Source organism: Glandiceps talaboti, chromosome 6 (assembly GCF_964340395.1).
Source record: "Glandiceps talaboti chromosome 6, keGlaTala1.1, whole genome shotgun sequence".
Classification (NCBI taxonomy): domain Eukaryota; kingdom Metazoa; phylum Hemichordata; class Enteropneusta; family Spengelidae; genus Glandiceps; species Glandiceps talaboti.
The window spans coordinates 12,259,155-12,285,787 of NC_135554.1; the positions used below are offsets into that span (position 1 = coordinate 12,259,155).

Here is a 26,633-nt window from a genome sequence, read left to right on the forward strand (position 1 = left end):
ACCTCGGGTTTTCATCATTGAATAATGTTCATTAAAGCACCCCACATGTGTTTTGTTATGCTAATAAACTGATGATATAAATATATTTGCATGTTTGTATGTATGAAATATATTATTAAAGAACGGCAAATCTAAATATCTGTACATGAACGACACAAAACCATCACATCACATCACATCACATCACATCACATCACATCAGCAAAAGTATCAGATCACATTGTCGGCTTCAAAAGAAACAAGCGAATAATATTTAACATTACTTTTTTCACCATCAATTTTAGCCGCAATAAAAACTTCTATTTCCGTGTGTCTGCAAGTGTCGTCGACGGGAAACGACACAGTGTCGACCGAGACGCAAAATCTTCCGTATGAACCAAAAACGCTTCTTATTTGCAGTGATATTTCTCTATTTTGTAATAGCTGTGACAAACACCCCTTGTGTAGTGATCATGTTTAGCAGTCATGGAGGTATAACTGCATGGTATAGTCTAAGTTGAAGACTACCAACTTTGTTTGTAGGCTGTAAGATACGTGGTGACGTTCCGCCCTCACCGGCCTCTTCTCACACGCCGATGTATGAGAGCTCCTCGTTAGGCGGGTCTTACACACTACGTTGTTTGGTGGCCCGGTCTGAGGTAAAGTGCTGTCCTACCAACCGATACGTGTTACCATGACGCTCAGGCACTTGAAATCTGCTCTCTGTTTAATTGTCTTGTACATCATAGCTAATAGTTATCTTATCATTGTACACAATACCCCTCTCTCTCCCTCTCTCTCTCTCCCCCTCTCTCTCTCTCTCTCTCTCTCTCTCTCTCTCTCTCTCTCTCTCTCTCTCTCTCTCTCTCTCTCTCTCTCTCTCTCTCTCTCTCTCTCTCTCTCTCTCTCTCTCTCTCTCTCTCTCTCTCTCTCTCTCTCTCTCTCTCTCTCTCTCTCTCTCACACACACACATACACATACACTTCTTCTGCAGCATGGCCTAACTACCATCAACCCATGGGAATAAGTAATGAAATTGATATGTCTTACCCGGATAATTTCTGGATTGATTACGAGGACGTGATAATGTCATTGACTGTACTGTGATAGTAGGAGGGGCCATCCCAATCGATGGAGATGATTTGTATTTTTCGTTCAATAAACACCAACAATTTGTTAATTTCAATATAAACCAGAACATTCCCATACCCAAACCAGGATGGACATTAGTGATCACATATTACATTCAAATAAAACAGCGCCATACACGGTGAAACTTGAGAAAATGTCAGAATGAGATATCTGATATAATGTCTTGGCTTTGTAGTAGTAAATAATATCTTATAATTGAATAAAAACATATTGTAATTTAACAGAGACATGTTATTATATATCACAATTTATTATTGCATAATCATGTTTCACAAATTGAATAAAAAAAAAAAATTTCGAATTGCAGGTCATGTACCTTACGGTTGTGTGTACATGGATTGCAATCATGTCGCCGCTAGCTGTACAGACATTGACTATTTTAAAGTCAGCGAACTGTTTTTAAGGTAATGCCATTAACAATGAATGCTTTTAAACCGCGACGGCTGGTAATTGTTTTTCCTCACAATGGATGACCTAATTCGACAAAGTACATATCACATGACCCGCGTCTGCTGTATGCTAACGATAGTATCATATTTCTCGACTAGTCACTTCAGTCGGATTCGCTCTTTTAATAAACTTTTCAAATTTGAAACAAAACATCTTACATATTACAATATATGAACTTTGTTATACAATGTACGTGTATGCAATGACTATAATACCAACACAATACTGGCATGGTTCACGTAGAACAATTCCGATTTGGTGTCGCTAAGGAGAAACGCGAACTCAACCCTGGAACCTAGCACACACACACTCTCTCTCTCTCTCTCTCTCTCTCTCTCTCTCTCTCTCTCTCTCTCTCTCTCTCTCTCACCATCACCATCCTCAACAACCGTGAACTTATGATATTCTCAGTTACATCATAAATAATTTAAAAGTGAACCACATTTTAGCAACTTACGCATTTTAATCACACATTTCAGTGTATTTTTAGTAGTTACAAAGTAAAAATATATTTAACTTGTTGTAATTTTTCAGACGACACAATATAGTTGCCGAAAAACTTGGCCAAATCTCTGGGCTTATTCCATTTTTAGACAAAATATTAAAATATTTGTGTGTTCCCGATAACCCGAATGACCCTAGTTTAAGCCGCCCACCCTAAACATTTTAATTTGTTTAAACATTCAAAACAAAAAAGTTAAGAAACTCTTTGTCTTCTTGACCTTTTTCATGTATGAATGTTTTCTTTCTCCTGTGATGTCAGCACATATTTCATCAAACTATCACAGAAGGGGAATTCTGACCAACATTTCATTTATTTTTGAGTGAAAGCAATATTTTTTCAAAAAAAATGAAAAAAATAAATAAATAAAAATGGTAAAAATTAAATATTCAAATAAAATAAAATAAAATAAAATCCCTACCTACCCTATCGGAAATACAATTATGTTTTCCCGCCTAATATCTGAATGGAATGTTGGTGGTTTTTTTTTAAGTGTGTAGGTTAAACCTTAGTGAGTGATTGCGTATATCATGTATATTGAACTCCTTGGGAGACTTCTAGTAACTGGGACTTTAAAAGATTGAGGTCATTTTCTTAAATAACATTGAATAACAAATTCAAAACATTCGAAATTATGAGAGTAAGAGAAACCTCTCCCAAGGGATGGTATCACTGCCAGTCTAACTTGCTGCCAAAATGACATCTATCTACATGGTACATGAACACGAATTTCCATTTGGGTCAGTGAATTGACAAGTTTTGAAAAGTATACAAAACGCGAAACGCCGTAGGTCTTGATAACTGTGTTTATGCGTACCTGCCCGTGTGTTAAACCTTGTCACGTGAGTGAACAATTGATTTTTGACCTTTTAATACGATTGCAAATTTGCATACCACTGAAATCCTTGAACTCTTCAACAAAAGTTCTACTGTGTCCGGGGTCATGACCTTTCAGTTGGAAACACAAACTAAAGACAACGCGAATTAAACTAAACACACACACTGCTGTCTTGCTGTGTCCTTAAGCGTTGTGGGCATATAATTTTACGCGTACGCTATTACCCCAGGCAAGTCGAGACATATTATCGTAAAGGTGTGACCTGGAATGACATTATAACAGATGTCGACTTGTACGGCCAGGGTTTTTTTCCTTTGTTTTCTCAAAACGATGCGAATTGGACGTAATCGATGATATGTTTTGGTATCTCAAATTTGTGAGATGTTGTGACAGTTTGAAATGTTGGCCTTATTTCATACATGATGTTTTATGTAAACTTCTAAATTTATACATCTAACTCATGGGTTCCGCTTACTTACAAGTGATTAATAGTCGATAAATAACAGCTATTGAAAAGTGAGTTTGCTAACTGCGCATGGGTTGATCAATACAAATTTGTGAATTCTTTTTCATTTGGCAAGTTGGCATTGACGAGGACGGTATTAACCAACAACCAGTCTCGCATACAGGATCGGGTATTATAACGCAACCACGCTGTTTGTACTTCATTTCATAGAAGGGAGAGTAGTTGACACAGTACCGTGCGCCAGACCAGGACTAAAACCCGGAAGATATTTGTTTATCAATGCATGAACTAAACTTGATGTTCCGGGAGCCACTACTTTAAGGAGCGTCTCCGACCTGAGCTGAAGACGTGGAAGTCTTGGAGAAAGAGTATATACAATATACAGGACCACAACGTGATTCACACACAAATACTAAACAATTTGACACACCGTTAACATCGGTTAACTTCGAATTCGCTACCAGAAACTATCAAGGTTTCAACGGCTTGTGTTGATGTAATGCCGCAGAAGACCGAATTATTGCTCTAACGTTCAATAAGGAAAGCCTTCTATCTGCGACCATGGCTATCCAAATCTCGTCCGAACCCGAACCCGAACCTGAAACAGAACCCGAAGATCAAATCAACACTTATAGTGGAAACGGTAACGCTGAACCTGTCCCAGTTTGGGCGCAAGCAAGACAAGCCTGGTCAGTTGGCTGGGAGTTACACGTATATGGACTTGGCAGTGTATACGCGGTGCTGACGTTGCTTTGTTCAGCCGTTATCATACGATCGTACGTGAGAAAAACACACAAGGTTCCTGCGTATGCGACCTGCGTTCGTGTTGTCTTGCTTATTTTCGGTTTATTGCGATCAATTTGTCTTTTCACAGACGCCTACCAGTATCGCAATGTGTTTACACCATTGGTGTACTTCCTGTTATGGACTCTAGCCGAACCTTTCTTTCTCTCCTCATTCAGTGTTTACTTCCTTGTACTACAAGAAGCGACACAGTTTCGCCCAAGGCGTAAGAAATTTCGCGTTAACCAAACCCGTTTTTTGTTTGGATTTGTGAGTGTTCACTTCATACTCGCAATCATCAGTCCGATTGTATTTAATTTCACTGCTTCGGTAGGAAACATACTGCAGATAATATGTGGGACATACTACATACTGATTGGTTTGGCAGTGGTTGGCTGTTTTTCGTATCTATCGCGAAAACTACAAGTACACTACAATCGAATGAGAAACGGATTTTTATTGAAGACGACGCTGAAAGAAGATATGAGTGCACTGCTGAAAATCCTCGTTCACGTGTACATGCTGATGGCATCAGGTAATGTCCCATTAATCAATCAATCAATCAATCAATCAATCAATCAATCAATCAACCAACCAGTCAGTCAGTCAGTCAGTCAGTCAGTCTGTCAACCAACCAATCAATCAATCAATCGATCAATTAATCAATAAACCAATCAATCAATCAATCAATCAATCAATCAATCAATCAATCAATCAATCAATCAATCAATCAATCAATCAATCAATCAATCAATCAATCAATCAACCAATCAGTCAGTCACCCAGCCAGCCAGCCAGTCAGTCAGTCAGTCTGTCAACCAGTCAATCAATCGATCGATCGATCGGTCGGTCGGTCGGTCGGTCAATCAATTAATCAATCACGTTCGTTTTTGAACATTTTTTTTGAAGAAATGTTTTCATGCAGTCATCTCTGATTTTACACAAACAGGGAAAATGCCGCAATTAAAAAATTACACATTAGCATATCATGGAGTTGGATATTGCTCACAAACAACATTTTCAAGTCAAATTGACCCATCTCTAGACAGGCACAAATTACAAGTAAAACCTTCAAGCGAAATATATAACTACTAAATGTAATTTATTTTGCCAACCAGAAAAAAAAATCACCAGGCACAAAATCCCGCTTCAGTGCTATATATAGATAGTTTAATTATGGTTCTATGTTACTTAGTACTTTCACTAAGTAAAATCTGTTTGTGACTCTAACCGTATTGCCTAATGCAAGTTACATGAATTACAAACGTCATAAAAAAAGAATGCCGTAAAACAACATTCTGTTTCCCTAATAAATTGTAATGCAATTTTGGCCACGATATTTGTGTACATGTATATATCTCTGACCTCATTAATGAGAAACGCTGAAAAAGGTTGGCAAATACATGGTGTGGTGGAATACTCTTTGTTAATTTAGTTAGAAGTAAAGCATTGAAACAGGAATGTAAAATGTGATGAGGAAGGAATGCAACTAACGTCTAACATTGTAAGGGAAAATAAAATTACAGTGCTGAGTTAATAGATTTCTAAAGTAGTAAATAAATCCACGCTTTATATATAACATGATTTCAAATTACCATTTGCTGGCCAGGTGTTTTATATCAACATTGATCAGGACAGTCATACATTTGGCAGTTCAGTTTCATAATATTATGTGTAAACACTTAAGTTTGCTTAGAGTCATTCACGTATTTTGAAGGATACAGCTCTGTTTATTGTTTGGTTAGTAGTATACGGTACACTGGTTATAAATGCCATATTCCTAAATGATTAAGAAGTTCCACCCTAGTTCACGATAGAGACATAACATGGCTAGCCCTGCGCGGTGCTCGGGGTCAATCTGTAGTTTAGTGACGACTTCAACAAGCAAAGGGGAACTCCACTGAAGCAAATACAAGATAATACTGAGACGTCTGACATAGTAATTTCAGCAGTTTGCTCAAGTTACGATTACGGGGAAATGTGGCGTTATTACAGTCTACCTGTTGACTTAAAAATTTGTATCATTCACCGAATCCACATTTTTGTTCACTGGGCAGTTCAAATCGCGTCGCCTAGTCTGTGGAGATTACACGGGTCGTCACCATAAAACTGGAGGTCGTGACATAGAAACAGAAGCGGCGTGTGACACTACGACCACTATGCACTGTGTAAATAGTTATCTTTTGGTGATTGATGAGTGTGTTAGTATAAGCTGTTGTTTAGTTCTCGGTATGCCCAACACTTGTAATAGACTTAAAGTAAAATATACTCAAGTTATTTTAGTTTCGCTTTCGAGAGGTTCTGTTGCTTAGTGTTATCAAACCGTTCCTGTTGTCGATCGACAGAGCAACTAATTTAGCAAAACAGCATTTACCTTTCACAAGGGTTCTACATACTTTTACAATCATTTTCGTCAATCAACTGATTGTCAAGTCGTGGTTAGCGTAATGAAACCTGTCATATGCATTGATTTTTTTCTTATCTTTTGATTCGAATAGGCATCATATTATGTGCATTACATCTATACGGATTACTGGGTGTTTATAATGTTCTGGCAACGAAAGAGGATAATATGTACATCGACCCCTGGTCATGGTGGGTTTATCAAACTGTGTTTAGACTGACTGAACTGTTCATCTCCTTCATTCTATTCCATGCTGTCAATAACAACAGAAAGGTAAGCTTGCTAAAGAAAAAAAATTAACGTTCTTATGGAAAACTCATGATCCGGCCTGAGATTTACAATAATATTTACATGACATGTGTTCTGGGTTTTTCATCGATTGATATTGAGGGTTGAGAAGATCCTTGCCGTAATTCTGAAGCTTTTCAGAAATCTTAAATGGTCTTGAAACCATCAAAGTTGTGAAATGAGGTCTCTAGTTAAAGAAGAACACATATCTCCTGGCAGTGTAGCATATTTATCTTTCCTCCGTTAAGTGTTTAACAGTTATCTGTTACGAAATATTTCCCCTTTGATGAAGCACAGGGCACTCCGAGTTAGTTAGTTATGTTTACGAAAACAAACAAAAACCCAAACAAACAAACAAACAAACAAACAAACAAACAAACAAAAATATAAACAAATGCTGACAAGCACCAACAACAGAGTAACTACAAATCATTATCAACAACAAGAATTACTATATGCAGCTGGCCATTTCGCATATAGGAAAACATAAGAGTAATTCACTTATTTAGTTTTTGTTTGTTTGTTTGTTTGTTTGGTTGTTTGTGTGTGTGTGTGTGTGTGAGTTTGTTTGTTTGTTTGTTTTCGTAAACATAACTAACCACGCCCGAGCGCCCCTGTGGATGAAACGGTGGGCTGTGATAATTTTAACATATCATTACATAAAGACATATAGAGGGCAACAATTGCCAAAACGTAGCGAGAACAATCTACTTGGGCCCGCGGAATGTATGACTCAACCATTCTCAAGAGACAAATCATATTATTCCGCTGAGGGTGTGTTTCGGACGGTCCGGTGCCGTAAAGAGGCAAGCGGTTTCTAAACAGTTCGAATGCTATGATAATGAATTATCAGATACGATTTTGAAACAAATCAGTAAATCTTAATAGATCTGTTCATGGAATCTTATATAATTTTGTCTACCTAATGTGAAACATTTTACTCCCATCACCCCTTCATGTTAAATAGATGTGAAGTTCGGCTGTAATGCTATACTATGATTGTTATCCTTGCCCGTCGTGTCCTTCGCATATCAATTTTTTTGTTAGCTATGTCAGAAATATCATATTCGTTCACTTGTGATAAACATCAGTGCAGCTGTGTTGCAGCCGTAGACGCACGTGAGTTACATTTCTCAGTGTTAATAGGTCACCACGGCCTGTTTTACGGCAACGTTCGTAAAATGTAGTGGTAGAGATAATAACTCTGGCTTGCGAGAATGATAGGTCACTCGAGTCGTCTGCTCTGATACAGTGCACTTTCCCGCCAATAGCATTTCAACATTTTAAGGGCAACCTTTCGCTACATTATAACATCATTTTTAGACTGAAACAATAACTAGTTACAACAAGTTCAATGTTCATGAATCCAAATTGTCTGGCACTTCACAGGTCTCACTGCGGATTTGTATGTCTTGTTTGAGTGATGTCTGTTGATTCTCCCTGCCCGACATTTTCTTTTTCCTTGACTTTGATGCATTCATATGGGTAGTTCGTATGACCTTGATTAATGTACATGGTACTAATAGCATAATTGGAATTTCTGGTAGAAATCATTATTGTAAAATCATCAGAAATATAGAGTTACTAGATGTCATTATTTTTTATAATTGAATACTATTATCGAACATACCAACGAATGTGAACATTTGTCATAGGTATGTCACACAAGAAAAAACTTAAAAGATAAATAATCTAATTTTAATATATGCTTTATTTGACTTTCCTGGTGACTCATATATTTCATTAGTTCGCGTCATCACCCCGCCACCTCCTAAAAAGGCAAGCGAGTTCCATCACTGGTATACCATTTCATAATGCCCTTTTTACAACCCGGTAAGGCTTAACTTATGTATGATGATCTCAAAGTAAAACAAAGTGAACCAATAGGGAACTTGCAATCCAGACTGAGCATGCTCAGACGCAAAGGACTATGGGATTATATGTGGTTATCCTAAAACCTAATCTGGAGCTACTAATAGAATTAACCTCCCACAAAGGTCAGGGTGACTATGAATTGATCATTCGTGGTTATAAACAATGTAACAATATTGTATACAATACTAAATGATTAGTATTTATTATCGCAATTCCCATGATGCAACATTCAACATGGCGATTTGCAAGTTCCCTATTGTCACGAAAGACGATTTTATTATAAATAACAGGACGGGGGAGGGACCTCAATCACAGGAGAAATGAGAAAGAACGCACACACGTCACAGGTTTAACTTGAACAAGTGTAATATCTATATCTAAATAAAAAAAATACAACACTTTAATATGTAACAGCGAAATTGCTTGTACGAAAAATATGATTAAATGTGTCAACTGAAATATACCCTTGAAAATTACTGATGGCTAGTTGTGGCAAATAAATCTACTCGCAATTTTCAATGTAAAGTCTCTGATTGTCTTGTATCGAAGTGCAGACTTGGGACGCACTGTGTAAACCGCAACACACATGAAGTGTAGCCAGTTGATGCTGACGATTGTACACATGAAATGCCCAGTTCCACACAATGCATCATTCACAGTCATGGCAAACGTTGAGTTTCAAAGCAATAATAGAGTTCAGAACTTCCCCATCGAGGAATCCATCAGCATAGCTACTACAGCAACGTTTTATGTTTATCACAGATCAAAATCTGGAGTACAACTCCCAGAACTGTCAAGCATTGTCCCTTTTATACTAGTGTCAAAACAACTCTCTTGCAATTGCCACACACGATTGGATGATCATAAATGCCACCAGGTGACCTTCATAGTATATGCAAATTCAAATTGTTTATTATATTTTCCAGCTATCTGTCGAAACACATTTTGCTAATTGAATACTTAACTGTTAATATATGCGAGCAAACATGCTTCCGATTTCAATGTCGTGTCAACAACTCTGACCTGTCAACTTAATCTCGCTGAAGTAATAACACATCGTCATCGTGTCTTAATACTTTTAGAAATTTTACACAGTCACGCACAAATTACTGCTTGTCAAGCAATTATTGTAGCAAAACTACCATAATTGGTCAGAATACAATATCTCTAATTTCCTGCTTTATAATTTAAGGAAGCACTGAGGATTACTCATTAAATGTAAATTTAAACAAAACAAAAAACAATTCACGATAGAATGGTCGTAGAGGATTAAATTGCAGAAATTAATATTCCTTATGATTACTTTAAAAAAAATTGTTCCGTAAGAAACAATGATATATGATGTATGATGTATTGACTTGGAAAAGTTCCAATTTCTTTCACATAATATTATTGAAGAGACAGGGAAGCTCTTGTATGTAAACTCAATTTGTCATATTCGTTGAGTTTCTGACAACAGATACATAAATAACCGCGGTCTAGATCTACTTCTCTTTAGTCATACTCGACATCTAGATCTTAAATCGTCGACTCCTAAATAATCACAGTGAATTTTTCAGTTTTCTGGGGGTGGAAAACACTCATCAGTGCAAAGAGAACTAATAAGACAACGAGGAAATACACATGAGAAGCATTTCCATGCGTTTGACACTTTCCGGGTTTAACGACCTAATACTGTAAATGTATGGCAAATTGAATATTAAGCTACACTTTCAGTCGCTGAGATACAGAACACCAACTTTAATATGAAACACCCAAGGATGCCCCTTACAGCCAAATAACTGTACATATTTTTAATGTGACAGTCTCACTTTCCTCTCATAAAATAATATCAACATCAATAATGAAAACAGAGTAACCACGCAGATATTGGAACACAACCAGTGCACACAATATGATAATAAATCTGGAGGGAAATTCCTTTGTGAACGCACCAAATAAATGTTTGTATCCATAATATGCGATTTTCCAAAGAGGGTTTTTCAACGCCCAAATGTGAAATTGGATGTACCTCCTGTCGGCAATTAGCGCGACTCTGACATGCCAACTACCAAGGGCGTTATTTAAATAATAACACATGCCAACGAGGGCAATATCACAATTTAGTACCTGCACATCATTCGTCATCGATATAAGAACATTTCTCTTTGATGATGCATTTCGAAATTGTACTTGCATATAAACATCTAATATGGACATGGCCTGCATTATTTGTAGGAGATCGAGTGTCCCAACAACTAACCTGTAATTATATTTATTAAAATTTCTGCAAGAAATAAACGTTTGTGTTTGCCTGTTGTTACTTTGTCAACTCGAACGCGCAACACTGGAAAACATGCGCATAAGAGAAGCGCAGCAATCGAAATAACTTCAACGGGTAATAGTGCCGGGCACTAGTCTTTGCACGCGTAGGCAATATCACCGCTCGGACAATAGTCTATTTAAAGAAGATCATGTGATTCGATGCTGATCAATGACAGCTTGTGTAAGAATGTCGAGTGTAATATAAATAACAACGATTATTACATATTAATGCCTTGTATTTTATTCTTACTTATTCAAAACGCATGTCAATGTATCCATTATTTACCTTCCCAGATCAAGAAGAAAATGTCAACCATCAAGAGTAGATTGGACTCTTCCACAAGTCAGATAAAACACAAAGATCAGCTGAATGACGAAACCACATCAATGAATCAGTCTAGAAAAACGCAAACCGATGACTGCGGAAAAGAATGAAATTAACGAAGAAAACAAACCGGTATAATGTCTGTGATGACAAAAAATGACATAAAACGTCACAAATTTTATAATTTTGAGTCGTAGAAAAAAATTATATTTGGAGGTGGTGTTTAAACTGATGAATACAACATATATCACGCATACTTAGACTTTGATTGAAATACATGTAATCATATTTTACCTATTATTTTGGTATAAAAGATATTTACATATTAAGTTGACATCAGATCATTTTTAGCACAACTGAATCAGTAGTACTATAGGAATGGTGTGGTGTCTGCCCGTCTGTCTGTCTGTGTGTCTGTATGTGTGTATGTATGTATGTATGTATGTATGTATGTATGTATGTATGTATGTGGGGGGGGGGGGTGTTTGGACGACTTAAACTCAAAAACTACCAGACGTATAGCATTTGTATTTGGTTCAATACATGTACTTGTGGTGTCTATTTGGGAAATTGTTCAGCTGAAAATGATCGCACCAAAGGTGTGTGATTTGGGTCAAAAAACGAAAATGCTTAGTCACAGCCTAGAATGAAAGGTCGTTGTTTTATTAATATCATATAATTATCAAATCTTTTATGGGACACTTCGAACATATCTGTCAATGGCACCAACAGTAAGCTTAATCTGTGTTTGACGTGTGTACATTGCAAAGATAAAAACAGGAATGGGTAGGCAAGTAAATTGACATATATACATATGCAAATATGCCTGAAAACAAGACCACGCTCATAACAACAGCAAATTGGTGTTTCAATTGCAAAGATAAGCATAGGGATGGCTACGCAAATAAAAAAAAATTCAAACAGTTTGCAAATATGCCTAACAATAAGACCACACAAGTAGAAACATTCATATGATAGTGTATATTGTAATAATAATAATAACAGGAATGGGTAGGCAAGTGAATAAACATTCGAAAAAGTCAGCAAATATTTCTAGCAACATGACCACGCCTATAGTAACAGCCAAAAGTTGTTGTATATTGCAAACATATCGACAGGTTTGAGTAGGTAGGTGAATAAACATTCAGAAAATTGTATACCTAGAAACAAGACCACGCCCATAGCAACAGAAAAAATGATGATGTATATTGCAAGGAACGGTAATGCCAATGAATGTACTTTCAAAAGATGTATGCAACTATGCCTACTAGCAAGACCACGCCCATAGCAATAGTCAAATGATGCTGAGTATTGCAAAGATGAAAATAGGGAAAGGTAGGCATATTGTTAAACAATTATAAAATGGTCCCATGTGTGCCTAGCAACAAAACCGTGCCCATAGCAAAAGCCAAATGATGGTGCAAATGACAAAGGTAACAACAGGTAGAGCTAGGCAAGTAGATAAATATTCAAAAACGGACAAAATCACCAAGCAACTAAGAAACTGCGCATATAAACAATGTTGATGGTGGTGATGCATATTGCATGGGTAACATGTGGATGAACAATGGTATTATAACGCCATTGGTGCTATATTTTTAAAGTTGTCTTGTGCGTGTGTCTGTATGTCTGTATGTGTATGTATGTATGTATGTATGTATGTATGTATGTATGTATGTATGTATGTATGTCTGTATGTATGTATGTATGTATGTATGTATGTATGTATGTATGTATGTATGTATGTACGTACGTACGTACGTGCGTGTGTGTGTGTGTATGTATGTATGTATGTATGTATGTATGTATGTGTGTATGTGTGTATGTATGTATGTATGTATGTATGTATGTGTGTTTGTTTGTGACTGTATATGTGTGTGTGTGTATGTGTGTGTGTGTGTGTCCTGTCTTGATATAATACCGTCGAAGTATATCCAGTGATATAACAACATTCATGTCTAGTTTCTTTGGTGTAGGTGTATCATATTCAATATAATTTATTCCTTTGATTAGTCGACCAAAACGTCTACTTTGATAACAACTTTCAAATGTGATTATAACTCTAAAAGGCCTATAGGACATATAATAAATGATATAATTATATAGCATAGCATGTAACTGTCCACTAGAATACTAGACAGTTTCATTGTAGATTAATATGATAATGTGGTAATAGTATGTTCGACTCGGTGTGTAAAACGTACATACACAATACATACAGTCGTATTTAAAAACGTTTTGAGTAGAGACAGTGTTAAGACTAGCTAAATATGTTGAAAAGGGCTAAACAGATGTAGGTTTGGGGTGTTAATCTATTGGTAACCAAAATATTTATAACGACATTCAATATAATCGTTTATCAATTTTAGATAGGATCACACAGTTGTTATAGACGTGTTATTGAATATAGTGTACGTATCATATCCTAGTTATTTATTATCTTAAACGTGTTACAATATGAAACAAAAGTGACCTCCAACGACCAGACAATTACAGATTGTTCCTCTGTAATAAATGTATATTATCATGATAAAAGACATGCAATATTATGGGTTCAAAATATAATAATCATTTGACATATTAAGTGAAACAATCATTAAAACAATTGCAATCGAGACCAATGGAAACAGAAATAACATAATTTGATTCGAACAGCTTTCCAACCATGCCTCAATGCTGATGAATTTGTTGTAATGTATCTTTTATCCATAAACCAGAGACATGAGAAAGCTATTTGGGAACACTTACGGATATAACATATCGGAAAGAAAATCCCACGTGTAGACACGGGTGAACGGTTCGTGGGAATACGTCATTTGTATACATTAAACAGATATCTTTCTTATATTTGACGGTCAAATAGATAAAATCCCGACCATAATAATCATGAGTAACGCAAAACATTTAAATTACGTAATTAAATATTTGCCACTTGCCATTCGCCAAGTCTCCAGCCTGGATTGCTTCAAAACAATACGAACTGAAGACTCATTTGTTTATAAAGCTTGTGGTGTGCTTTAGCTTCAGCGCTACAGAACAGAACATTGCTCTGGAAATCGGCGCTATAAAAATGTAATTGATTGATTGATTGAGTGAGTGATTGATCCATAGCTACAATGTATAAGATATCCTTGAGCTGTGTATGATCACTCTATGAACTACGAATAATATTGTGTAGCAGCAAATCTTCGTTTGACTTGACAAACAATCCTATTACATTGTAACTTTGTTACATTTTACTGACGTGACTGGCTTGACAAGTGTCTCATTTTCAATTAACATTACTTAATCTTATTGTCTGTCTTGACAATATTTTCACGAGAATTGATGCATGTTATCGTCTGTCGCGACAAAAATTGAACTTAATGTGTTACATTTAAAGTATTTGTTACAATGTACATAATTTGGCGACGATCTTTATCAGCATATTTATACCATTTACAAGGCAACCTGAACGAAATATATGGAATATACTCTCCTCGTTCAATGTCACGACAACGCATGTCTATGTTACTGGTTCTTCTGTGTTTGAACTGTTCAAAATTGTCATTACCTTTCCTGATTTTTCACTGATATTACTGGTGCTGGTATAATTATGTTATTCTCCAATATTCTGTCTTCATTCAGCTTGAAATACTCGTGACCTAAGGGGTTGTCACCACTCGTCTATTGACTCAGAGTGACAAAAGCCCCTTAGGTCACTCATATTTTCCTTGGGTGAACAAAGAAAAATTTTGGAGAATAATATCTAAGTACTTAATATTTCTTGTAGATATATATTTATTGTAACAAGGTCACATAAATCGAACGGTTTATGTTGCTCTCACCATATATATTATCCTAAAAACTTCTTCTTTGAGATGTACATAGTATTTTATTTAGTTTGTTTATCTGGTACCGTAACGTCTATAAATCAATTCAATTCAATTCCAAAGTGTGCGAAATGATATAACACAGAGAAAATATAACAAATTGATGTTGGTATAAAATATTGTTGTTACAAAGAAAGCAGTGTTACTGTAGTAAAATCTTTGTCTAATCAGATAAAATGTAGCAATTTAAGTTTATTTAGTAAGACGTTTGTGGAGGCAGACGGCGAATTGTAATATGTTCGATGTGTAAGGGGCCAACTGTAAACACCGGACATGACTACTTGAGTTAATCTATGCAGCTACTCATATTGGTTTTCAATTGTAAGGCTTTCGTAGAAATATGCCTATACTTAGCCTTTGAGCCTATAAACATGACTGTTAAAGAGCTCGTAGTGCTTGAATTAATATACGACACATGGTGGCAAAATACGACCACAATACATGATAGAATCCTACCAAATTAGGTAAGTGTGTAATTTTACATGTATTTTCGGTTTGTCGTATTATCACACTGCTACGGCATTTCCAAAACTATTCAAGTAATTTTACACTTTATTTCATGTAAGTTATCATAAATAAATAAACAATTCATTGATACCTCGTTCATATATATAGTGTCATTTCTTTTCGAGCCGCCAACTACCCCCCCCCCCCACACACACACACACTCGCCAATTCTCTCATCATGTAGTGTGTGGTTTGCTGATGTCACAATATTTGAATTTTTTTACATTTTAGTACAATACTTAGTGAGGTCCCATACCTTGTACTTGCATTGTACCAAAAAACTGACATTGTAGAATCTACGAATATTAGACAGCTTAATCAAAATTCGAAAACAATGATCTATATTATATTCTAAAGAACCTGGTCATGTGAAAATGCATGTTACTAGTCAACACAGTTTGTTCTTATTCATAATTCAGCCGCACAACAGGATAAATAAACAGTGAGGGCGTGCTATCATTTTACTTGTAACTTCGTGATAGCGGTATGACCACCCGGGTACGACCATATCGATATAGTATGTATGTATGTATGTATGTATGTATGTATGTATGTATGTATGTGTGGGTGTGTGTGTGTGTGTGTGCGTGCGTGCATGTGTGTGTGTGTGTGTTTATGTATGTATGTATGTATGTATGTATGTATGTATGTATGCATGCATGCATGCATGCATGCATGCATGCATGCATGCATGCAGGTAGGTAGGTAGGTAGGTAGGTAGGAAGGTAAGCGTGTGCGTGCATGGATAGATGGGTGGATGACAGATGGATGTCTCAGTGCTGCGACATGGTATTCCTAACTTGAAACGCTTCCAATTTTATGTCAGACACTTAACAAATACTCAATAATTCTATCGACAACAGCCAAACATTAAACTCATTATAGGTCTCCAGTATATTAAGCCTCGTAAAAATATGGACCGGATAGGCTGTAAATCTCGATCACTTCTAAGAAGTGCAAAGTGACATAAATTGCGTTGCATTTTATTTTATGACATTCGTTTAGCATATACAGATACATCCCTTTTCTTCAAACATACTGGTTTCAGTGGATAGCAAAAACCAATACGGATAACATAAAAATGTATATATAACTTCATAGAAACTACTTAGGGTGACGTTATTTTTTCGTTTCTCTTACTTTTCGCAGCAGTTATGGATTGGTCGGTCGATTTAAAAAAAATTGATGTTTCTCTGCCTCTCCCCTTCCTCCTCTCTATCTTCTTTTTAATGGATTTCATGGGTACAGGTCCTTCCCAGCTTCTCTACACAATTGGCATGTTTGAAAACCACAAAGTCATTTCTTCTCCTCTTCCCCCTCCCCCTCCCCTTTACTTGAATGAAATAAATGCGCTGTTTGTGAACAAGAGTCCTCGTCGTCATCCCATGAGCACAGTAGATGATGTCGACAGTCTAGACACTCGTTTATCCTTGCCAGAGAGGACGCTGTTACGCGAAATATATGAGGCAGGCGAAAAAAATATTTTGATGTCGGAGTAAATTTGGGTAGGTCGAGTAATGAGAAACTGATAAAAAATAGGGTCACCCTTAAGGGACTCCATTGGATAATGCTGGTGAAAAGTAGAGGCAGAGAAACATGAGGATATATTTTTTAAATTTTGTGTTAATTGACCCACCGACCCAAAATTGCTATGAAAAAGGAATGAAAAAAATGGTCACCCTAATTCTGTGCTTGTAGTCCTATATCGAAGTGGTCTGACCTGACTCGTACCTACCCGTCCTTTACTCCATATCAGGCTTTGTACCCATATTACATGTATATACGAACCTATTTCCCTGTTAGCGGTGACCTTTGACCTCATTTTTTATATGATGTATTTAATATCATACATCCATTCTGTAAGTTTGTTCCAGAAAGTTCATCTGAAAGTACAAAAATTGATGGTTTTCATAATTCCCCTCTCATTATATAATTTTAATATGACCATCTGGAAGGCCAAACTCAAAAAAATATTTTTTCGTTCGATGCCATTGTCTCTTTATTATACAGAAGTTAGCATTGCTCATCACCAGTGAACGGATTGTAAAGTTACGCGTAAACACACTCAATTTATTTTAGGTTTTGTAATTGTGTCAAATATGACCAAAATCTATACCATGATAGTTTTTATAACATTTTAAGCTTTAATAACGCAAGTGACTTTAATTTATTTTTTCTATATGTATTTTCAGAATGCAATTAGAAATTGACCTGGCATCCTTTCCACAATGTCATAATCAAACCATCTTAGCTTGCTTATCAAAGTTCTGGCATTCTGAGAAAAAAAAGTGTGGATATTCCGTCCAGACATTGTTATCAGGTTTTGAATTTAGGAAATTGTGCTTTAAATTGGTCCCTTCGCAATTTCAAAAACCTTCACCCCTCGTCATGAATAAAAGTGAATTTCTGTAGTTCCCCCTCCCCGCCTAATTAAGGCTACACAAAAAATAATAAGTAGAGTAGAATCCATGCCTTTTCAAATGCTCTTATCCATGTTATCACATAAGTTATATTCAATTTTCTTGATTCTTTTGCAGGTGGTCTGAGAGTCAAGCCGTTTTTAGCAGACCAGCCAGAAATTCAACTGAAAAAGCAAACCGTGGGCCACTACACTGAGTGCATACTTGACAAAGCTATGACTACTTATTTTTAAAGCCATGGGTATTAACTCCGGCTGTACGTGTCACAATGGGAAACCAACTATCAGCAAGTAAATACATACACACAAAAATAAAGTAAAACTATAAATGCAACATGTTGAAATAAGCTATGGATGGGTCTTTGTGTAACTACGTACACACTCGATAGACAAGTGTCTCTGAGTATGTTCTCAAGTGGTGTCAAGTTCAACTTCATTGAATTTTCTAACGTTAGTTTTCAAGTGTATATTTTCGAGACTACCAATGTTTACAATACATATTTATTTATAGTGTGGAAAAGAAAAAGAAAACGATATCACTGGGCAAAACCCTTTTGATTCAAATAAAAATACAAGTCGGACACCACAAACACGTCGTAAAATTTGCGTGTAACCATTTCGCCAGTTCAAAATAACAGCCATTGTCATACTCTGCTCCAAGTCCTTCCAACCTGATAAACACAGTCATCTCAGTCTACAAATATTCACCAGTCCTTGCTGGTCGACCGACCAAGTTGATTACAGTGTTTGTAACGTACGCACGTGCAGGTCACCCTACAATATAGCACTGAGCTTTCGCTCTGCCCTGGTAAACAACCATCATTAAAATGATAAATTCCATAATTACAGCTGCTCTGTATACTTGATGGCGGTATGATCAGCCAACAGTATTTCGCCAGTCATGCCATATATACTAGTATACCCACTATTTGGCTAATCAATAAACGTTAACTGTGAGGGCGCCCAGCAGAAGAAGGGCGAGTACTCAAATCAGGTCAAAATAATTTACATTGTATGTACCTATGTAGGAGCAACCGGAGATACACTATACACAAGAATGCAGAATCCCCTATCACAAATCAGAAAAAAACAATAAATGTGAACCAGTACCAATTCACTTCAATGGACCATCTCACTCAATCAAACATTTCAGAATCATAGCAATTGAAAAACTCTACACACCAGATAAAACCTACCGTCAACTACGTGAATTATTATGTATAAAAAACTAGATACACTCACCAATGGCATCAATAGAAAACAGTAACATAGCAACCAGTAGTCACCAGTACTCCACAGCTGGCCGAGTGTAATATTCATACCATTCCAAGACAAGAACACTAGTTTGCATGACAATAACCACTGTCTTCAGTATTTAAAGTGTAACAGAACTTGACTTGTTTGACAGAACTGGAGACCCACCGATGAAGAGGAGCCCAGTCTCTTCGAAATATTTGGGGTAGAACTGTATGGTTCATTACATTTTTTAGCCTGATCGTAGAGGAGGCGATCAGGCAGGCTAAAAATGTAAACATGTACCAAGAAGGTCAATTCAGGCAAAATAACGAAGGTAAAATAGCAATGAACGATCAGCCAACATCTACATCGGATTTTAATCAGATTGGAAGCTGTTGTCAGATTTGTAATTTTCTAATCGTTCTTTTGTCCAGCAACAGACACCAGTAAGGTAAAGAAATTAAAGATGTTTATCATGTCTACATCGGGTATATTTCGAAGGTCCTCCGTCCAACTTTCAATGTTTCCACTGTCCATTAGTTCTATCTTTTGATGCCCGACATCCACTATTCATCTCCTCTTCCGTTCTCTCAGAAAATTATCATTTTCTAGTGTTTCAAGACCAAGAATGACAGCATTTCTGGCAATATCTAGTAGATTTAGAAGTACTAATTTTCCGCTCTTTTATGAATGCACGGAGTTCTTTTACGCCCATTTTGTTGACAGCTTCATACATCGCCATACTATTAGATGCCATGACGAAAATTCTGACCCTCACTTTGTCAGATATAGTGCGCCCTCTCGCGATAATTTCCTGCGAAACAACCGGAAGTTCGATAACCGGCATACGCCGTAAAGCACTGCACTCTCTTATAGTCACGTGTTTATCAAGTTCTCTTGTTTACAACATACATGCGCAGTTACTCTAGGTTTGTCATGTAGTTAGGGTGAGGTTTTTTTTTTTTTTGTTTCTCATCTCCAATGGAATAGTCAGGCGGGTCGGGCGGGCGAAATAAAAAAAAAAGGGGGGCAAGAAAAAAAAAATGTATTTTTTCAGTTCTATTCTCTGTCCTTTCTGTCCTGTTATTCTCTATACAACTTCATTTCTCTTCTCTTTATTGAATTCCTTGTTACAAGTCTCTTTCCTTCATTTTAGCAAGGTTGACAAGTCTGTAGAACAACTTTGTAAGAAGATGATTAAATACTTATCATCCTGATGGGTGTATATATGTAGCCATGAACTATTGTGTGATTTTATCAGGAGTACTAATACATTCGTCCTATTAATCAAAGTGGCATTGCCATCGCTAACAATATTTTCAAGTTATCCAATTTGTACTTTAGTATGTAACTTTTTGAAACACTTACGTGATTGTCATCAGTGTGCTAGATGAATTTTCATTTATATGAACCATTACTTCTATGAAACATTTTTCTTCAGTGTGAACTTGTCAAAATAATCCACCAGATAACATGTCAAACATTTCTAGAACTCAGAACCCCTTTGGGATTTACTGTTTAAAAGTAATTAAAAGTAATAATGTAAACATCGGAATCGGGTCATGAAACGCTATGGAGTCGGTCATTTCCCTGATAATACAACTAATTTAAAGCTAAAAACTGGTCAAGAAATTAGGAATGCAGTATGACTTTTACCAATTTTAAGCATAATTTTGAAAATGATGGAAATATTCTGAGCTATTATTACATTGCAGCAAAATGTACCGCGTGACAGTATTAATTTTGAGCCCTGTCCCTCATCAAACCTCAACGGCTTCAGCCATGATGAAAGACACATGCTGCTCTGACGTAACAAAGGGGTTGGGTGGGTGGGTGGGTGAGAGGGGGGGGGGGTTAGACGGCAGTGTTCTGCCAAGGTTTCCAACAAGTTGGGACACAGGCCCCTTGGTTCCAAAAAGTGGTGTCATTTGACAGGGAGTAGGGTCAATTATTATTGTCTATGAAATATTCATATAAATTATCTCAGACCACTATAGAGATACTGTGGTCTGAGATATTCCATTACGTATAGACCATTACCTAACTACATAAAAAAATTCCATTCATAATAACAGTTCCCAGTAAGCTATTTTTTGAAAATTGTGTACTACACATTACACCTTAGAAAAAGAAGGCAATTAAGATTTATAATTATATATATATATATATATATATATATATGAATGATATATTGTTTAGAAAGATTGGACAGCCAGGTAGTCACAATTTTTAATCTGAATATCAATGAATAGCAGTGCTAAAATTTATAATTTTTTCAGACAAGGACAATGAACAATTTCAAAATAAGTCACAGTGAACATATGATTGAATAAAAACTTTGAGAAATCCTAAACTTGTAACCACTTGTTTCATTTTTAAAATTGTTAGTACACTGCTGTGTTTATCATTCCCTCTTCAAATTCATGACATTCCTGAAGAAAAAAAATCCCTGACTTTAAAAAGTACCAAATGTGAACGAAAAACTTACAAATAATAGTCAAACAAACTTTAAAATAATTTATTTTTTATTAATTAACCCTTACTGGCTGTGTATCATGATTTGGTCCTGCTATATCAAATGACAGCATAGTTACGTACCGTAAACTTGCAATGATACGGAAAGCTGACATTAGGTGTCCTTGAAACTCAGAACTTGAATCTTTAACTAAAACTATCAACAAAGTCAAAGTTGGGATGCTCTGTAAATATTACATTAATGTTTTTCTGATTTGCACAACAAGTTCGTTCTTCATGTCTGACCGGGCGCACATCACAGGCATTTGTTTCCCGAGTTATGGCTCAGAATATTTCTATCAGAATACAATAAAATGACGATAATATTGTTAATATTGACATATTAAACCAACACTATATGAAAGGGGTAAAATTACACTTGTTTCTGTGATCGCGCAGTTTCACTAAATGCGAAAGGAAGACTTCCTTCGCATTTAGTGAAACTGCGCGATCACAGAAACAAGTGTAATTTTACCCCTTTCATATAGTGTTGGTTTAATATGTCAATATTAACAATATTATCGTCATTTTATTGTATTCTGATAGAAATATTCTGAGCCATAACTCGGGAAACAAATGCCTGTGGCGCACATGCATCGGCCGTCTATAGTGGCCATGCCAGTGATTACGCATTGATTCAGTGCCCAACATTCACATGTGTCACTAGCACTGTCAACATCATGCAACACGATCCCCTAACACAGCTTTTTCGGAATCAAAATACACATGTACTCATTTAATTTAACCCATCACAAATGAAAATCACTACCTGTCCCATAAATTTGGTTCACGAAGGCTTCTGAGCTGTGGCATGGCAGATAGATGTTCCGGTAGCAAGTTCAGTGTTTCGCTCACGTCAGTGATTAGGTCAGAGGTCACGACAGTGACAGTAGACAAAATCAAAACATGTGACGAGAGACGTCCATTTCGACGTCTCATCTAATCCCTCTAATGTTTTAATTTGTAGATTAAGTTTATCAAAGTTGATCTTTTTGTGGCATTTTTTATGATAACAATAGAACTGCGCGTTGTCACTGTATCTTATATGATGTCAACAAAACTTTCCCTTACGCAGTCAGTATACTTCTTGTGGGATTCACGTCGAGTCAGCGCCTGGCCTGGTCCGGCCGTGGACTTAGATAATTTTGATGTCTGCCGTAAAATGAATGCGCCAAAGCGATGAAAGGTGGGAAAATTATTGCTTCATTTGTAATTTTAGGGGGCCAATGTCGCAAGGTCGTGGCCTCGGCAGAACTGGCCTAAGACGCCATGGGGAACCTTACTATTTTGCTGTGCTCAGGGGTCGGTCGAAAATAAAAACACTTTTTTTTTTCTGATGTCGGAGCTGCAAATTAGGGTCGGTCGGGAGATGAGAAACAGAAAAATAAAAAGGGCCGCCCTTACAGTAACAGCTGAGCCTGATTAAGGTGTGTAAGTCACATTGAAACGTTGATCATCGCTTCACATCTTGGGATTGGAAGTAAGGCCGACTTTTGAACTCTTTCATCTCTTCTAGTCATTATTTTGGTACACACACACACACACACACACACACACATATATATATATATATATATATATATATATATATATATATATATATATATATATATGCGTGCGTGCGGGTGTGTGTTTGTAATATGTGTTTTGGTACGATGACTGTGGTTATAGAGCTTTGAAAACACAACTTTCTCAGCTGCAGTAGTACCCACCATCTTTTGTCCAATGTGCTAGCTTGGTACACATGGTATGCATCGAGATGAAGAGATATAAACGAGTGTACGTCAGGAACAATAACAGGAACACTGTGAGTGGTGCACTACTACATTCAAGTAGACTCAGTACACAGTGCGCTTGTATTTACATGTACAGTGGACCACACTCATGAAATTCATGTGATCAGAGTATGTCATCAATCATGACATGAACAAAATAGTTTTCCATTCGTGCGTGGTAACCCTTGATTTATAAATTGTCGTACTTGGGCTAGCTGATCGGAGCACAACCCCTCACGTCATGTCTATAAATAATCTTCAAATAGCTGACCCCTTATAACGCACGTGCCCTTCATCACAATAAATTGATATAGCTGACTGTGGTAAGGTACGTTGCACAATAGAGAACCATATGATTTCGGGGGGGGGGGGGGGAGTGGGTATGGCATCATATGGTTTTCCCATCACTGTGACAACAACTATTTTTTTTTCTATTGTCAGTCCTGCATCTAATTATTTTTTCCATATGCAGAAACAATGCAATTTTTTGTCCTCGGTTATCAATTTTGTAACGTGCGGTTCATAGCTATACCTACATGTCACTGGTTCACAACTAACTTGTTCTGTGTAAGTAGCAATAAGCAGACGTTTACAATCCATGCTTCTGCTATTTAAATTTTATGTACAAGAGATAGCTGGTAAAAAATCCATGAGGAGCTGACTGATCTGGGGAGTGCTGTACTCCTGACCCCTCTGAGTTGCTTTCCTTTAAGTCGTCATAATAGAACCAGGAGCCCGAAGAAAATATCTTGCATGTGTAGTGCATACAATCATTGGAATCGGAGGCGAGGGCTTTTGTTCTAGATGCATTTTGACATGTTTGTTGAAACTGATTTTTGCACATGGCTAATTTACAGTAATTCTGGTCCTGGATATGTTCAATTTTGAAGCTGCTTTCTACACATTTAAGATACTAGTATTTTTTTTAGACCAAAAACAAGTGCCATTCAACTCTTGCATTGATGTATGATTTCGTATGTGCAATTTGAAGGATTTTAAAATCAGTCAATTGTTTGTTATATGTATTAATTTGTTAACAATTTTGGTGTTTTTGTTGTTGTTATTGATGAAAAAGGCTGACCCAATTTTCCCATGTGTGAGGAGTCATGAAGTCAGAAATTGACTTAAACTCAATAACTACTGCGCAGATCAGTCTGAAATATTTAAGGAATGTTCTTAGGGTGTTTAGATTAAGAAATGTTCATGACATGATGATTCCATCTTTGATATGCAAATTGGGCTAAAATGTGTCTTGTTGCAATTGGTAAAAAATCTTTTATTCCAAAACTACTCAGAAGATTGGGCTGAAATGTAACAGGGATGCATCCTATGGTGTATAGATGAAGAAATATTAAGCACATAGTGGTCTCATGAGTGATATGCAAATTAGGTGTAAAAATGTGAATATTGGTCAAAAGTTTGTCTCAAACAGTACTTGGTCAGTGAGACTGAAACTTGGTGAGATGTTTCTAGAAGTGTTATTCTGCAGATTTTCTTCAACATATTTTGACACAATTTGCCCTAGCAACCATGACCACGCCCATAGCAACAGCAAAAACGGTGTTGTATTTCACAAAAATAACCACGGGATTAAAAGACAATGGAATAAACATTCCAAAAATGTATGTAAGTTTGCCTAGCAACAAGATAACGCTCATAGCAACAGCCAAATAATCACGCATATTTCAAAGACAACAACAGGAATTGGTAGGCAAAGGAATAAGCATTCAAAAAATGTATGCACATATGCCTAGCAACAAGACCACGCCCATAACAACAGCCAAATGATCACATATATTGCAAAGACAACAGGGATTAATAGACAATTGAATAATCTTTTTAAAAATGTATGTAGATTTGCCTAGCAACAAGACCACGCCCATAGCAACAGCCAAATGATCACATACATTGCAAAGATAACACGGATTTATAGACAAATGAATAAACATTCAAAAAATGTATGCAAATGTGCCTAGCAACAACACCACGCCCATAGCAACAGCCAAATGATCACCTATATCGCAAAGATAACAAGAATTGATAGATAATTGAATAAACATTCAAAAAATGTATGTCAAATAATCACATATATTGCAGATAACAATAGACAGGTGAATGAACATTGAACAAATGTATGTAAATATGTCTAGTAACATGACCACTCCCATACCAACAAAGGATCATATATATTACAAGGATAACAGCAGGGCTGGATAGGCAACTGGATAGTCATTCAGCAAATGACCGCCTATACCTAGCATGGCTGACCATGTGGATACATTTTTTTAAAACTGTACAGTACAGTTGTCCTACAACGCCATTGGCGCTATTTTTTTTTCAAGCCATTACGGGATCAAATTTTTTTTATTTCCTTCACCTGCCGACAATTCCCCCAAATCCTTGACACCCTCCCTCCCTCAGAAATCAAATGGTTCTCCCCTAATGATAAAATATCAATGTTGCATGCTCGTTATCACATCACTGTAGGGCTGTTAATACTTTTCAAGTCAGTCCACTTGTCTATCCTTGAATCACCCATGCCGGGGAACGCATGACGCTTGAGTAATTATCCCTGACTATTTGAGTCAATATTCCAGGATTTTCCCCCAAACTCGTCTGGTGAGTGAGAGACAGGTGAATGATATAGCCCTACCTGTCGAGTCTAGAGAACACTCCCCCTATAAGTTTGGGTCGCGCATAGAAAATCCTCTGTTTCCAGTGAGATTCGAACACATACTGCTACTGATCGCGGAACGTTAACCACTTGCTTCAAAGGGAGCTAAGCCTTCAATTCGGGTTAGGTTTACTAGGTACCGGTTCGATGGTGGTTAAAATGCGGTAATTATACGTAAAAGAGGTTGTTATAGCATATGTACGCGAAAGAGGCTGGATAAACCGCCCTTGAGTATGAGGTTTGACATATTTAACTTTAGGGTGAACACCC

The 26,633-nt window shown here is 36.7% G+C and overlaps 1 protein-coding gene across 1 annotated transcript; it reads left to right on the plus strand.

The window, feature by feature from the left end:
- Window positions 1–3,512: 3,512 nt before the first annotated feature.
- LOC144436553 (uncharacterized) lies at window positions 3,513–11,801 on the plus strand. The gene is made up of 3 exons (XM_078125371.1): window positions 3,513–4,705; window positions 6,669–6,847; window positions 11,336–11,801. Exons 1-3 carry the CDS (start codon window positions 3,949–3,951, stop codon window positions 11,474–11,476), a joined length of 1,077 nt encoding a protein of 358 aa, XP_077981497.1. The 5' UTR covers window positions 3,513–3,948; the 3' UTR covers window positions 11,477–11,801.
- The last annotated feature ends 14,832 nt before the right edge of the window (window positions 11,802–26,633 follow it).

What these genes read in the sequence shown, in the direction of transcription:
- LOC144436553 (XM_078125371.1), top strand. Translation starts at nt 3,949, where the DNA reads ATGGCTATCCAAATCTCGTCCGAACCCGAACCCGAACCTGAAACAGAA. An exon ending in GTACATGCTGATGGCATCAG is followed by an intron (nt 4,706 to 6,668) that starts GTAATGTCCCAT and finishes TGATTCGAATAG; the next exon opens with GCATCATATTATGTGCATTA. An exon ending in CTGTCAATAACAACAGAAAG is followed by an intron (nt 6,848 to 11,335) that starts GTAAGCTTGCTA and finishes TTACCTTCCCAG; the next exon opens with ATCAAGAAGAAAATGTCAAC.